Source organism: Gigantopelta aegis, chromosome 4 (assembly GCF_016097555.1).
Source record: "Gigantopelta aegis isolate Gae_Host chromosome 4, Gae_host_genome, whole genome shotgun sequence".
NCBI lineage: Eukaryota > Metazoa > Mollusca > Gastropoda > Neomphalida > Peltospiridae > Gigantopelta > Gigantopelta aegis.
Window position 1 is genome coordinate 117,341,058 of NC_054702.1, and position 17,003 is coordinate 117,358,060.

At 37.2% G+C, this 17,003-nt stretch overlaps 1 protein-coding gene across 1 annotated transcript in view; it reads right to left on the reverse strand.

The window, feature by feature from the left end:
* LOC121371892 (putative glutamate synthase [NADPH]) overlaps window positions 1-17,003 on the reverse strand; it is a 110,195-nt gene that overhangs the window by 18,821 nt on the left and 74,371 nt on the right. The window contains exons 33-37 of the mRNA XM_041498116.1: window positions 16,246-16,361; window positions 15,847-16,024; window positions 13,955-14,074; window positions 13,429-13,505; window positions 1,465-1,587 (exon numbers count right to left, since the gene is read on the reverse strand). Coding sequence (XP_041354050.1) covers window positions 1,465-1,587; window positions 13,429-13,505; window positions 13,955-14,074; window positions 15,847-16,024; window positions 16,246-16,361 — 614 coding nt within the window. The remainder of the gene's footprint in view (window positions 1-1,464; window positions 1,588-13,428; window positions 13,506-13,954; window positions 14,075-15,846; window positions 16,025-16,245; window positions 16,362-17,003) is intronic.

Here is a 17,003-nt window from a genome sequence, read left to right on the forward strand (position 1 = left end):
CAATAAATACAACTACAGACGCAGAACAACAACAGAACAATAAATACAACTAGAGACACGGAACAACAACACAACACAGAACAATAAATACAACTACAGACACGGAACAACAACACAACACAGAACAATAAACACAACTACAGACATGGAACAACACAACACAACACAGAACAATAAATACAACTACAGACACGGAACAACAACACAACACAGAACAATAAATACAACTACAGACATGGAACAACAACACAACACAGAACAATAAATACAACTACAGACATGGAACAACAACACAACACAGAACAATAAATACAACTACAGACACGGAACAACAACACAACACAGAACAATAAATACAACTACACACAACAATAACACACAACAATAAACACAACAGTTACTATAGACAGTACAGTAATGTAATAGAAAAATCAACCTCCACTGAGGGGATTTGAACCACAGACTCTCAGTATGAGAGTCCAGCAGTCTACCAGCTGAGCTAATAGTGAAATTCCCACTAGCTAATGCCAGTAGGAGCACTTTATATCAACACTACTACATACTTCCCACCTCAAGTGAAGCTACATCCTGGAGCTGTGGGCAACGGGCAGTTGAACAGTTACGGGTCCTGACTGGATTATAGTTGTATTCTTGTGTTAAGAACACACCCAGTCCCTACGTCTGATCCAAATGTAACAACAAAAAAAACCTCTACTGATTCAAACCACAGACTCTCAGTACAAGTGTCGATCGCTCTACCAACTGAGTTAATAGGGAAATTCCCACTAGCTACTGCCAGTAAAAGCACTTAATACCAACACAGCTACATAAACATAACACCAAATACAATTAAAAATATAGAACATCAAACACAACTATAGACACAGAATATCAAACACAACTTTAGACACAGAACATCAAACAACTTGATTTAGACAATAAACATCAAACACGACTTTAGACATAAAACATCAAACACAACCATAGATACAGAACAACATAGAACATGTTTGAGAGGGAATTTCTTCTTCTTTGTTTTTTTTTTGGGGGGGGGGGGATGTTGTTTGTTGCTTTTTCATTTTAATTCCATGAAATGCCACATTTATATGAATGTTGTATATCCATGTAGCTTGGGTATATTATTATAGCTGCGCAAACATACAAATTAACATCAGATCTTTAATGATCTACCTAATAAAGGATAGCTCAGTTATATTAAAGCTTTATAGGCAGTTCTACAAAAGCCTTTGTTTAACAGGAACATCTGAGGTGACCGGCTTTAGTTATCTCGCTGCCTGAACGCGAAGTACAATCAGGGAACAAAGTGTGCGACCTGCTTTAGTTATCTCGCTGCCTGAACGCGAAGTACAATCAGGGAACAAAGTGTGCGACCGGCTTTAGTTACCTTGCTGCCTGAAAGGGAAGTACAATCAGAGAACGAAGTGTGCGACCGGCTTTAGTTACCTTGCTGCCTGAATGGGAAGTACGGTTCGTATTTCACTGTGGTTATAAATCTCCTTCCAGTCTTCCAGTCTCTCATCGGCTTTACGATAGAGACAGCGCGCACGCTGATACTTGACGAACCCTCTGGAACACAAAACACATGCAAGTCATTTCTCTGTGTGTATCTAACTAATTTGTTGTCAACACCAATTCAAAATAAATACGAACTACTCACGTACCTCAGTCTGTCAAGTTTCTTCAAGTGGTTAGTTGTGTTTTAACTAATCTGTTACAGGCTGTAGTGTTATACGGTGAATATAGAACATCAAACACCTCAGTTTGTCAACTTTCTTCAAGTGGTTAGTTGTGTTTTAACTAATCTGTTACAGGCTGTAGTGTTATACGGTGAATATGAACTACTCACATACCTCAGTTTGTCAAGTTTCTTCAAGTGGTTAGTTGTGTTTTAACTAATCTGTTACAGGCTGTAGTGTTATACGGTGAATACGAACTACTCACATACCTCAGTTTGTCAAGTTTCTTCCAATGGTTAGTTGTGTTTTAACTAATCTGTTACAGGCTGTAGTGTTATACGGTGAATACGAACCACTCACATACCTCAGTTTGTCAAGTTTCTTCAAGTGGTTAGTTGTGTTTTAACTAATCTGTTACAGGCTGTAGTGTTATACGGTGAATATAGAACATCAAACACCTCAGTTTGTCAAGTTTCTTCAAGTGGTTAGTTGTGTTTTAACTAATCTGTTACAGGCTGTAGTGTTATACGGTGAATACGAACTACTCACATACCTCAGTTTGTCAAGTTTCTTCAAGTGGTTAGTTGTGTTTTAACTAATCTGTTACAGGCTGTAGTGTTATACGGTGAATACGAACTACTCACGTACCAAAGTTTGTCAAGTTTCTTCCAATGGTTAGTTGTGTTTTATCTAATCTGTTACAGGCTGTAGTGTTATACGGTGAATACGAACTACTCACATACCTCAGTTTGGCAAGTTTCTTCAAGTGGTTAGTTGTGTTTTAACTAATCTGTTACAGGCTGTAGTGTTATACGGTAAATACAAACTACTCACATACCTCAGTTTGTCAAGTTTCTTCAAGTGGTTAGTTGTGTTTTAACTAATCTGTTACAGGCTGTTGTGTTATACGGTGAATGCGAACTACTCACATACCTCAGTTTGTCAAGTTTCTTCAAGTGGTTAGTTGTGTTTTAAAATGTTATTTAATGCAGTTAAATCCATTGATGTAAACTGTTGAATAATCCAAATTAAGCAGGAAAAGACAACTCGTCCTATTACTTGAAACTCACGGTTATGGTTCTTGATCAAAGATCTAATAGAGGGCGCTATTAAGTAAAACAATTCGGTAATTAGTATTAATCAACGAAGATTCCATTAAATAATCTACATTTTGGAGTAGAATTGTAAGTTTATTCGTTTACATATGGTTAAGAAGGTATTCTAGAAGGTGGAAAAGATACCAAAATGCTGCGTGAATATGACTTTTTACCAATTAATGCATTTACCAACTTCGCTATCCAGTGAGTGAAAAGAAGAAAAGTTCTATCGTGGAATGAGCTTAAAATAGCCCATGACTTCGGCCTCGCTTTCGCGTCCAGTGTACGCTCACTGAATGTAAACAAAGAATGGCTACTGGTAGGAAGTTCCCACGTACGGAGACTGGGCGATTATATTGCGGAGCGGCCGTTATTAAAGAACTGAATGTAAACAAAGAATGACCGTGCTACTGGTAGGAAGTTCCCACGTACGGAGACTTGGCGATTATATTGCGGAGCGGCCGTTATTAAAGAATTTTAACTTAGGACAGTCTGTTGTGGTGAACTATTGTGGAATCGGTGGTGGCAAATTGTACAATTCTGGACACATATCAAGAATGGAACATGCTATACACCATTTTAAACCGGATCATTTATTGTTGCATGTTGGAGGAAATGACTTGGACTGCAGAAAAGCAGAGACAGACTGACTTTTCACATGAGTTAATATTAAAACTTGTGTGCATTGCAGAAACATTTGCTAAGCGATGCAATATTAAACGTACAACAATATGTCAGTTGTTACCACGCTTCTCTACCAGACATATTTCTTCACAAGTATATAACCAACATGTACAGCTTGCTAACACCCTATTGAAAGCAGAGTTAGCAAATAAACCAACCATGCAATATTGGAACATTCAAGGAGTTAAGAACAGTATAACTCCCATATTTAGTGATGGGGTTCACTTTAACTTGGAGCATGGCATGCCCAAATACTACAGAAATGTACGCGGGGCAATAATTAGGTCAATTAATACTGTCACAATGGAGATTTAAAATTTTCATGATACACATATGCTATAGCTAACAATAATTTGCAAATTAGCTATAAGGTATTTCATAATTCTGAACGCATAACTGTAGGTGTATATATGTGCAAACGTATGTCTAATTCGTATTAAGCATATCGGGTTGTGATAGGCCTACATGTATAAGTTATGTCTAGTTAGCCTGTGCTGAGGTTACAAAGGATGATACACATGGATACTTGCTGCAACTGTATTGTGTCATCTTAATGGGATTTATCACATAAATGTTAGTGTTAGTATACGGGGTGCACTGGGTGATGTTTACTCTTTGCATTTGTCTGTGAGATGAAGCACGAGGAGTATGCTTAGTATGATTTGGTGCTATATGTTGTGCTGAGAACTTATCACAATGTTTGTGATAAAAGGCATAATTGAGGTATTGGTCCAATTATACTGTATACTGTGCTATGATTCACATAAATGCCTGTTTTTGCACTATCTGCTTTGGTTTACTAGCAACCTTTGCAGCTGTCTTGTGTTAAATAACCTAATTGGGAGGTATAGTGCAGTTGTAGTAAACATGTATGTGTATACTTAAGGCAAGTGTTCGGTACTGTCGTGACATAACCACTGAATGTTATGACGCATTGCGATCTAAGTAGCAATGCATTATATTATAGGCATTATACAAACAGCCTACCATAATTGTTGAGGTATAATCTTGATTACAATACACTATAGTTTGAGCATTTATCCGCATACATCTATGTGTCAAATAATAAATCTCACTCCCAGAGTTACAATAACTAATGGAGCTACTGAGGGGTAAGAGGTAAAAATGTGTAATTGCATAATTGAATTTATAATTATATCTTTGTGAAAGTAATAAATTAAATATATATTGGTGATTACAGCATAATGTCCACAAAAGGCACCGACCCGCCTCCAAGGAAGTCGAGACATCTAGACAATGCCAAGAAACCTGTTAAATCAGCTAAATCTACAAAGTCTGCAGAAGTTTCTAGAGCAAAAACAGCAGGACAAGCAAACCAGCCAGTTAGCCTTGAACAACAGATTCAGAAGTGCATCAATGATGCAATTCCGGCAATCACAAAATCAGTGATTGCTGCACTGCATCCAAGTGGGAGCTTGAACACAGATCCGCCAACACCAAAGCAACAACTGTCCGCCCAGCCAGCCAGGTCGGAGACAGAGGCATCACCAGCTGTTGCAGCAGAATGCCAAAGTTCAGCAACCAGGCAGATACAGGCTACGGTGTTGGAGGACCTGCTCAATACACCTGAAAATATTACAGGTATGGAACCTTCAGTTAGTAAATGGAACACAAGTATGGGAAAACTAAGTATTGGTAAGCCACTGGCATTGGGAATTGATCCCAAGTTGAAGGCCAAAATATGGGCAAATGAGTATGTGGATATGGGTGCATTAATCAACCAACATACATTGAAAGAAAGATACTCCATGTCAGAAACAGGTGGAGGTATCACGTTTGTTAAACAAAACCCCACAGAATATAAATTTGAATCTGTTGCCCACTGGTTGACAGCCTTTCACATATTTGTGGGGATATATTGTGAATGGCACTCACAGGAGGCATCACATTTGATGAAATATGCACTTACAGTGCAAAAGCTTGCGCAGCAGGCATGCGATTCAGCAGCTCTTAATTATGACCGCTCTTTCAGGCAATGGAGAGAGCTTTCTCCCGCAGATTTACCCTGGGAACAGATAAATCTAGAAGTTTATCAGGAAGCATTGGCAATGGGCCTATCATTTAAAGCCAAGTCTGTGTCAAAAGGGGCATTAAAGCTAAATCCAGTACAGCTGAGAAATACTGTTTCAGTTTTAACAACACGAAAGGAATGTGTAGCAGGGGAGCACAGTGCTCCCTTCGACACATCTGTCAGCGGTGCCAAGGATCTCATAGCAGACGGTGCTGTCCTCTCAAACAGTCAGCAACAGTCTCCGGAAATGAGAAATACTGTTTCAGTTTTAACAGCACGAAATGAATGTGTAGCAGGGGAGCACAGTGCTCCTTTCGACACATCTGGCAGCGGTGCCAAGGATCTCATAGCAGACGGTGCTGTCCTCTCAAACAGTCAGCAACAGTCTCCGGAAATGAGAAATACTGTTTCAGTTTTAACAACACGAAATGAATGTGTAGCAGGGGAGCACAGTGCTCCTTTCGACACATCTGGCAGCGGTGCCAAGGATCTCATAGCAGACGGTGCTGTCCTCTCAAACAGTCAGCAACAGTCTCCGGAAATGAGAAATACTGTTTCAGTTTTAACAGCACGAAATGAATGTGTAGCAGGGGAGCACAGTGCTCCTTTCGACACATCTGGCAGCGGTGCCAAGGATCTCATAGCAGACGGTGCTGTCCTCTCAAACAGTCAGCAACAGTCTCCGGAAATGAGAAATACTGTTTCAGTTTTAACAACACGAAATGAATGTGTAGCAGGGGAGCACAGTGCTCCTTTCGACACATCTGGCAGCGGTGCCAAGGATCTCATAGCAGACGGTGCTGTCCTCTCAAACAGTCAGCAACAGTCTCCGGAAATGAGAAATACTGTTTCAGTTTTAACAACACGAAATGAATGTGTAGCAGGGGAGCACAGTGCTCCTTTCGACACATCTGGCAGCGGTGCCAAGGATCTCATAGCAGATGGTGCTGTCCTCTCAAACAGTCAGCAACAGTCTCCGGAAATGAGAAATACTGTTTCAGTTTTAACAACACGAAATGAATATGTAGCAGGAGAGCACAGTGCTCCTTTCGACACATCTGGCAGCGGTGCCAAGGATCTCATAGCAGACGGTGCTGTCCTCTCAAACAGTCAGCAACAGTCTCCGGAAATGAGAAATCTGGATACTCCTACTACAAAAAATCAGGACCTAATAACTCCAGTGGATCCTAAAAGATTAAAGTTTTGGCTACATGGATACCCGACAGAAGATAAAACATTTTTATTACAAGGATTTACATTTGGTTTTAAAATTCCTTTCCAGGGTAAAAGGACATTTATGTCAAGTAAAAATTTAAAATCTGCTTTGACCAACTCAGACGTTTTAATGCAAAAAATTACAAAAGAATTAAAAGCAGGACGAGTCTCAGGACCATTTCAGTCTATTCCATTTCCAAATTTTCTCATACCTCATGATTTATGTGCAGTCAGATATCAAACATTAGATGATGCAGTACGGTTGATAAAAAAATGCGGAAAAGGAGCATTACTAGCTAAAACAGATATCGAGAATGCTTTCAAGATCATCCCAATTCACCCATTAGATCATGAATTATTAGGTTTTACTATTAATGGCTTATTCTACTTTGATAAAACACTTCCAATGGGTTTAAGTTTTTCTTGTAAACGACATAGGTATCCCCATTAAACAGGAAAAAACTGTTTACCCAACCACCATGATAACCTTTTTAGGTTTAAAAATGGATTCAATTGCTATGGAAGTCAGGCTCCTGTTCGACAAACAAAGAAAGTTAAAAGACAGTCTTTTGTCTTTAAAGAAAAAGAAAAAAGTTTCCTTACAAGAACTTCAATCCCTCATAGGACTTTTAAACTTTGCATGCACAGTTATTATACCAGGCCGTCCATTTCTTAGGCGTGTTATTGATCTGACTCTTGGTTTAAGGAAACCTAACCATAGACGACGTCTAACGTTAGAGGCCCGAGCAGACATGGATACTTGGTTGGTATTTATTGACCATTTTAATGGAAAGGTTTTAATGTTGTCAGATATTTGGGACTCTTCTGATACTCTGTTTCTATACTGATGCCAGCAGTATGGGTTTTGGGGGAATGTTTCACGACAAATGGTTTACAGGTTCTTGGCAGGGAGAATTGTTATCAGTTCATATTACAGTGAAAGAGCTATTTCCAATTGTACTGGCTTTGGAATTGTGGTCTCAACAATTGAAAAATAGATGCATCAATTTCTACTCGGATAATATGGCAGTGGTCTATATTATCAATAAGCAAACATCCAAAGATCCAACTATTATGAAATTAGTGCATCGTTTTATGATACAAGTGTTGAAACATAATATTCTGTTCAAAGCTACACATATTCCAGGTGTTAAAAATATTGGGGCTGATCAACTTTCTCGTTCACTCATTCAGGAATTCAAGGAAACATTTCCACACATGGAATTGATCCCAACAGAGGTCCCAGTCAGGCTAATCACTCTTTAGAAACATTAGCAGGTGATATTGTACAAGCAGCTTTGTCGCAGTCTTCAAGGAGTTCATACAAACATGTTTTTTCTATGTAAATTTTTTTTATCCAAACACTTCCCTACAAAACCTATTTTACCAGCTACATTAGAACAAGTTTCTCTTTTTACTGCAATGTGCTTTAGAGACAAAATGGCTGCAGCAACAGTTTTCTACAAAATGGCTGCAGCAACAGTTTCTACATACATATCTGCAGCAACAGTTTCTACATACATATCTGCAGCAACAGTTTCTACATACATATCTGCAGCAACAGTTTCTACATACATATCTGCAGCAACAGTTTCTACATACATATCTGCAGCAACAGTTTCTACATACATATCTGCAGCAACAGTTTCTACATACATATCTGCAGCAACAGTTTCTACATACATATCTGCAGCAACAGTTTCTACATACATATCTGCAGCAACAGTTTCTACATACATATCTGCAGCAACAGTTTCTACATACATATCTGCAGCAACAGTTTCTACATACATATCTGCAGCAACAGTTTCTACATACATATCTGCAGCAACAGTTTCTACATACATATCTGCAGCAACAGTTTCTACATACATATCTGCAGCAACAGTTTCTACATACATATCTGCAGCAACAGTTTCTACATACATATCTGCAGCAACAGTTTCTACATACATATCTGCAGCAACAGTTTCTACATACATATCTGCAGCAACAGTTTCTACATACATATCTGCAGCAACAGTTTCTACATACATATCTGCAGCAACAGTTTCTACATACATATCTGCAGCAACAGTTTTCTACATACATATCTGCAGCAACAGTTTCTACATACATATCTGCAGCAACAGTTTCTACATACATATCTGCAGCAACAGTTTCTACATACATATCTGCAGCAACAGTTTCTACATACATATCTGCAGCAACAGTTTCTACATACATATCTGCAGCAACAGTTTCTACATACATATCTGCAGCAACAGTTTCTACATACATATCTGCAGCAACAGTTTCTACATACATATCTGCAGCAACAGTTTCTACATACATATCTGCAGCAACAGTTTCTACATACATATCTGCAGCAACAGTTTCTACATACATATCTGCAGCAACAGTTTCTACATACATATCTGCAGCAACAGTTTCTACATACATATCTGCAGCAACAGTTTCTACATACATATCTGCAGCAACAGTTTCTACATACATATCTGCAGCAACAGTTTCTACATACATATCTGCAGCAACAGTTTCTACATACATATCTGCAGCAACAGTTTCTACATACATATCTGCAGCAACAGTTTCTACATACATATCTGCAGCAACAGTTTCTACATACATATCTGCAGCAACAGTTTCTACATACATATCTGCAGCAACAGTTTCTACATACATATCTGCAGCAACAGTTTCTACATACATATCTGCAGCAACAGTTTCTACATACATATCTGCAGCAACAGTTTCTACATACATATCTGCAGCAACAGTTTCTACATACATATCTGCAGCAACAGTTTCTACATACATATCTGCAGCAACAGTTTCTACATACATATCTGCAGCAACAGTTTCTACATACATATCTGCACTCGGATATATCTTTAAACTGGGTGGATTCCTGATGTGACACAGCATTTTATTATTCGTAAAATGCTGCAAGGATTCAAAAAACTTTGAAATTCTGGAGATACACGTTTACCAATTACACCGAAGATTTGAGTATTCATATTGTATTTGCGTGAACCATGGGCGTCATGGGGACAAGGGCCTCTAACAAACATGAATTTGTGTATTCATAATGTATTGGCTTAAATCATGGACGTCATGGGGACAAGGGCCTCTGACAACCACAATTTTATAATATTGCATTCTGCTTGACCCATAAAGTCCTGGGGACAAGGTCTTCTTGTAACTATGCATTTGTGAATTCATGATATATTTTGTTTGAAACATTTGCGTCATGGGGACAAGGGCATCTGACAAACATAATTTTACTATATCATAATATTTGTGTTTGCATACATGTCAGGGGTATAATGGCCTCTGACTAACAGGTTATATTTGTGAACGAATTGTTAGGTTATACAATGTTTTGGATGGGGTTATTGTGATGTTCACAATATGGTGGCGTATAATGTTGCCCACATCTTTGATGACATGGTAATAAGACAATTTTATCAGTGATAATATTGTTAAATTTAATTCATTACATATATATTGTTATGTAACTAGTTAGATATGTATATGAATATGTCAATTCTCGTCATTTATTATGTCACCAATAAATGGCCTTTTTCAATTCAACTAGCTGTTCATGTATTTTATTCTAATTAGTCATCAAACTTAGCAAAACATTGTAACAGGTTGACATAAAATGTTATTTAATGCAGTTAAATCTATTTATGTAAACTGTTGAATAATTCAAAATTAAGCAGGAAAAGACAACTCGTCCTATTACTTGAAACTCACGGTTATGGTTCTTGATCAAAGATCTAATAGAGGGCGCTATTAAGTAAAACAATTCGATAATTAGTATTAATCAACGAAGATTCCATTAAATAACCCTCCATCCCACCCAATACACTGAGTTATATAATTTTGGTATTCACTAGTAGAGTTTTCGTCTTCCGCTTATTTTGAATATTCAACAGTATGACATTAGTTCTTAAGGGCGTATAATGTTGCCCACATCTTTGATGACATGGTAATAAGACAATTTTATCAGTGATAATATTGTTAAATTTAATTCATTACATATATATTGTTATGTAACTAGTTAGATATGTATATGAATATGTCAATTCTCGTCATTTATTATGTCACCAATAAATGGCCTTTTTCAATTCAACTAGCTGTTCATGTATTTTATTCTAGTTAGTCATCAAAATTAGCAAAACATTGTAACAGGTTGACATAACTAATTTGTTACAGGCTGTAGTGTTATACGGTGAATATGAACTACTCACGTACCTCAGTTTGTCAAGTTTCTTCAAGTGGTTAGTTGTGTTTTAACTAATTTGTTACAGGCTGTAGTGTTATACGGTGAATATGAACTACTCACATACCTCAGTTTGTCAAGTTTCTTCAAGTGGTTAGTTGTGTTTTAACTAATCTGTTACAGGCTGTAGTGTTATACAGTGAATACGAACTACTCACATACCTCAGTTTGTCAAGTTTCTTCAAGTGGTTAGTTGTGTTTTAATTAATCTGTTACAGGCTGTAGTGTTATACGGTGAATACGAACTATTCACGTACCTGAGTTTGTCAAGTTTCTTCAAGTGGTTAGTTGTGTTTTAACTAATCTGTTACAGGCTGTAGTGTTATATGGTGAATACGAACTACTCACGTACCTGAGTTTGTCAAGTTTCTTCAAGTGGTTAGTTGTGTTTTAACTAATCTGTTACAGGCTGTAGTGTTATACGGTGAATACGAACTACTCACGTACCTCAGTTTGTCAAGTTTCTTCAAGTGGTTAGTTGTGTTTTAACTAATCTGTTACAGGCTGTGTTGTTATACGGTGAATACGAACTACTCACGTACCTCAGTTTGTCAAGTTTCTTCAAGTGGTTAGTTGTGTTTTAACTAATCTGTTACAGGCTGTAGTGTTATACGGTGAATATGAACTACTCACGTACCTCAGTTTGTCAAGTTTCTTCAAGTGGTTAGTTGTGTTTTAACTAATCTGTTACAGGCTGTAGTGTTATACGGTGAATATGAACTACTCACATACCTCAGTTTGTCAAGTTTCTTCAAGTGGTTAGTTGTGTTTTAACTAATCTGTTACAGGCTGTAGTGTTATACGGTGAATACGAACTACTCACATACCTCAGTTTGTCAAGTTTCTTCAAGTGGTTAGTTGTGTTTTAATTAATCTGTTACAGGCTGTAGTGTTATACGGTGAATACGAACTATTCACGTACCTGAGTTTGTCAAGTTTCTTCAAGTGGTTAGTTGTGTTTTAACTAATCTGTTACAGGCTGTAGTGTTATATGGTGAATACGAACTACTCACGTACCTGAGTTTGTCAAGTTTCTTCAAGTGGTTAGTTGTGTTTTAACTAATCTGTTACAGGCTGTAGTGTTATACGGTGAATACGAACTACTCACGTACCTCAGTTTGTCAAGTTTCTTCAAGTGGTTAGTTGTGTTTTAACTAATCTGTTACAGGCTGTAGTGTTATACGGTGAATACGAACTATTCACGTACCTCAGTTTGTCAAGTTTCTTCAAGTGGTTAGTTGTGTTTTAACTAATCTGTTATACGGTGAATACGAACTACTCACGTACCTCAGTTTGTCAAGTTTCTTCAAGTGGTTAGTTGTGTTTTAACTAATCTGTTACAGGCTGTGTTGTTATACGGTGAATACGAACTACTCACGTACCTCAGTTTGTCAAGTTTCTTCAAGTGGTTAGTTGTGTTTTAACTAATCTGTTACAGGCTGTAGTGTTATACGGTGAATATGAACTACTCACGTACCTCAGTTTGTCAAGTTTCTTCAAGTGGTTAGTTGTGTTTTAACTAATCTGTTACAGGCTGTAGTGTTATACGGTGAATATGAACTACTCACATACCTCAGTTTGTCAAGTTTCTTCAAGTGGTTAGTTGTGTTTTAACTAATCTGTTACAGGCTGTAGTGTTATACGGTGAATACGAACTACTCACATACCTCAGTTTGTCAAGTTTCTTCAAGTGGTTAGTTGTGTTTTAATTAATCTGTTACAGGCTGTAGTGTTATACGGTGAATACGAACTATTCACGTACCTGAGTTTGTCAAGTTTCTTCAAGTGGTTAGTTGTGTTTTAACTAATCTGTTACAGGCTGTAGTGTTATATGGTGAATACGAACTACTCACGTACCTGAGTTTGTCAAGTTTCTTCAAGTGGTTAGTTGTGTTTTAACTAATCTGTTACAGGCTGTAGTGTTATACGGTGAATACGAACTACTCACGTACCTCAGTTTGTCAAGTTTCTTCAAGTGGTTAGTTGTGTTTTAACTAATCTGTTACAGGCTGTAGTGTTATACGGTGAATACGAACTATTCACGTACCTCAGTTTGTCAAGTTTCTTCAAGTGGTTAGTTGTGTTTTAACTAATCTGTTATACGGTGAATACGAACTACTCACGTACCTCAGTTTGTCAAGTTTCTTCAAGTGGTTAGTTGTGTTTTAACTAATCTGTTACAGGCTGTGTTGTTATACGGTGAATACGAACTACTCACGTACCTCAGTTTGTCAAGTTTCTTCAAGTGGTTAGTTGTGTTTTAACTAATCTGTTACAGGCTGTAGTGTTATACAGTGAATACGAACTACTCACATACCTCAGTTTGTCAAGTTTCTTCAAGTGGTTAGTTATGTTTTAACTAATCTGTTACAGGCTGTAGTGTTATACGGTGAATATGAACTACTCACATACCTCAATTTGTCAAGTTTCTTCAAGTGGTTTGTTGTGTTTGGAATCATCTCTTCTATGTCAGTCACTGGAGATTCTTCCTAAAATTTTAACACTTGTAAATGATACTAGTTATTGAAATACAATTATGTAACAATAGTTGTTTTGACTTCAGATTTATGAAACATGCTGCAACTGGTCTGTGTGTTGAAAGCGAGAAACAAAGAAAGGGGGGTCAAATGCCTCCCCCCACCCCAATGCTGAAGCAATCTTCCCATTCAGGCAAAAGTGATTGAAACGTTTGGACAAAATGAGCCAGGCTGTCACCTTTTCACCATGTATTTCCATCATTCTACTCACAATATTGGGTGTAATCCATGTAAAAATGTGTAGTGATTTGTTTGGAATCATGTATAGCTGTTTGGTGGTGTTGCAAATAGGAAGAAATGTTGTAATCCAGATACGGACATCATCGTTTAACTCTTGAATCAGCCTCCACCCTCCCCCCCCCCCCCCCCCCCAACAAAACTGGGAGCCTGTATGTGAGTACCTTTTTGGAATCGATCTTGTCGTCTTTGTGAACCCCGTTCTGTTGAGGTTTCTCCTTTTCCATCGCTTCAGCTTCCGCAGCCGCTTCTGACAAGGCTCTTTGATACTCCAGAGGAAAAACCTGCAAATAAAGTATGTAATGATGTATAAACACACTATTTCTGACAAACCTGCAAATAAAGTATGTAATGATGTATAAACACACTATTTCTGACAAACCTGCAAATAAAGTATGTAATGATGTATAAACACACTATTTCTGACAAACCTGCAAATAAAGTATGTAATGATGTATAAACACACTATTTCTGAAAAACCTGCAAATAAAGTATGTAATGATGTATAAACACACTATTTCTGACAAACCTGCAAATAAAGTATGTAATGATGTATAAACACACTATTTCTGACAAACCTGCAAATAAAGTATGTAATGATGTATAAACACACTATTTCTGACAAACCTGCAAATAAAGTATGTAATGATGTATAAACACACTATTTCTGACAAACCTGCAAATAAAGTATGTAATGATGTATAAACACACTATTTCTGACAAACCTGCAAATAAAGTATGTAATGATGTATAAACACACTATTTCTGACAAACCTGCAAATAAAGTATGTAATGATGTATAAACACACTATTTCTGACAAACCTGCAAATAAAGTATGTAATGATGTATAAACACACTATTTCTGACAAACCTGCAAATAAAGTATGTAATGATGTATAAACACACTATTTCTGACAAACATTGCGGTGCTATAATCTTACCAGCTATCTCAGCAGTTGGTATTCACTTTTATCCTATAACTGACCTATGATATCCATGTCATAAACCCATGTGATAATTTTAGTGTATTAACCCAGTTAATAATGGTATGCAAATTTGCAAGGTCTTTAGGTAATGTGTTGCTGAGGATAGGTCATTTGCTTACAAGCCAACAAGACATGTACCTGAGCGTAACGTTTTCAAAGCTTTAGTTAAAATGTGTGACTTCAAACTAATTTGTGCTAATCGTGATGACGTCATATTACCAATGGCGGCGACTTTAGTACTGTGATTTACTAAAAATTGAATTAAAATGTTATTTTAGAAGCGTTATAGGATAAACAGACTTCACTACTCGTGTTTTTTAATATGTAAAATATCACCTCGTCTAGTTAATCGGTATTTGTCTCGGCAGTGCCTCGACAAATACCAATTAACATAAACTCGGTTGATATTTTCCATATTGAAATACACTCGTGACGAATCCTCTATTTATTATTATTATCATCTTCATAAAACATAAAATCAAGTCTGAAAAATGTGCCATGGAGCTCAATTTTCTACAGCGGAATGGTTTACAACAAATTCTTTGGAAGGTTAACCATGTATATTTATAACCTTAAGGAACTGTTGTTTGAATTAGTATGACATGTACTTCTTGCTGAGTGTCGACTGTAGAACTCTTTGTGTGTTAGCCGAACCTTAAGGAAATGTTGTTTGAATTCGTATGACATGTACTTCTTGCCGAGTGTCGAGTGTAGAACTCTTTGTGTGTTAGACGAACCTTAAGGAAATGTTGTTTGAATTAGTATGACATGTACTTCTTGCCGAGTGTCGAGTGTAGAACTCTTTGTGTGTTAGACGAACCTTAAGGAAATGTTGTTTGAATTAGTATGACATGTACTTCTTGCCGAGTGTCGAGTGTAGAACTCTTTGTGTGTTAGACGAACCTTAAGGAAATGTTGTTTGAATTAGTATGACATGTACTTCTTGCCGAGTGTCGAGTGTAGAACTCTTTGTGTGTTAGACGAACCTTAAGGAAATGTTGTTTGAATTAGTATGACATGTACTTCTTGCCGAGTGTCGAGTGTAGAACTCTTTGTGTGTTAGACGAACCTTAAGGAAATGTTGTTTCTCTTGTTCCCAGTTCTGCAGAATGTTCAAGGCCAGCAGCGATCCCGTCTTCTTCTGGAACTCGTCAAGTGTTTCACGCACAAAGTTCACATCTGCCTCCATCTCCAGGGACAAAATGTCCACCATATCCTTATTACATCGCTGGTGGAACATCTTCATGCTAAAAAATATTGTATAATTTTATAATAAAACATCACAAAATGTCAAACAATATCAAGAAAGGTGCTGTAGTGTATTACAGAGAAAGAAGTAAATTAATAACAAAAGATGTAAATGGATAAACAAATATAAACATAACTTACAGAGTTGTAGAAAAGCAAAGCTTATTTGTAATATTGTTTAATTGGTAGGACATTTGTGTGGAGACGTAACACATCTTACTTATCGTATATAAAGGCCAGTCCACCAGACATTCCAGCTGCGAAGTTGCGTCCAGTCAAACCAAGAACGATAACTCTTCCACCAGTCATGTACTCACATCCATGATCGCCACATCCCTGGAAAATTATGTTTATTTTAATTGCCATACATGTATAGTGAAACCGCTCAAACTGGTCGGTCAGTAAGCTGGAATTAACTTCTTAACAAAATATTTTTCGTTCTCCTTTTTAAATATCAGTAGAGAACAGGCTTCTAAAGCAAATAGTTGTTAAATATCAGTAGAGAACAGGCTTCTAAAGCAAATAGTTGTTAAATATCACTAGAGAACAGGCTTCTAAAGCAAATAGTTGCTAAAAGCGTACTTTTGACTTGGTATATCAGTAGAGAACAGGCTTCTAAGGAAATAATTGTTAAATATCAGTGGAGAACAGGCTTCTAAAGCAAATAGTTGCTAAAAGCGTACTTTTGACTTGGTATATCAGTAGAGAACAGGCTTCTAAAGCAAATAGTTGTTAAATTTCAGTAGAGAACAGGCTTCTAAAGCAAACAGTTGCTAAAAGCGTACTTTTGACTTGGTATATGAGTAGAGAACAGGCTTCTAAAGCAAACAGTTGTTAAAAGCGTACTTTTGACTTGGTATATCAGTAGAGAACAGGCTTCTAAAGCAAATAGTTGTTAAAAGCGTACTTTTGACTTGGTATATCAGTAGAGAACAGGCTTCTAAAGCAAATAGTTGTTAAAAGCGTACTTTTGACTTG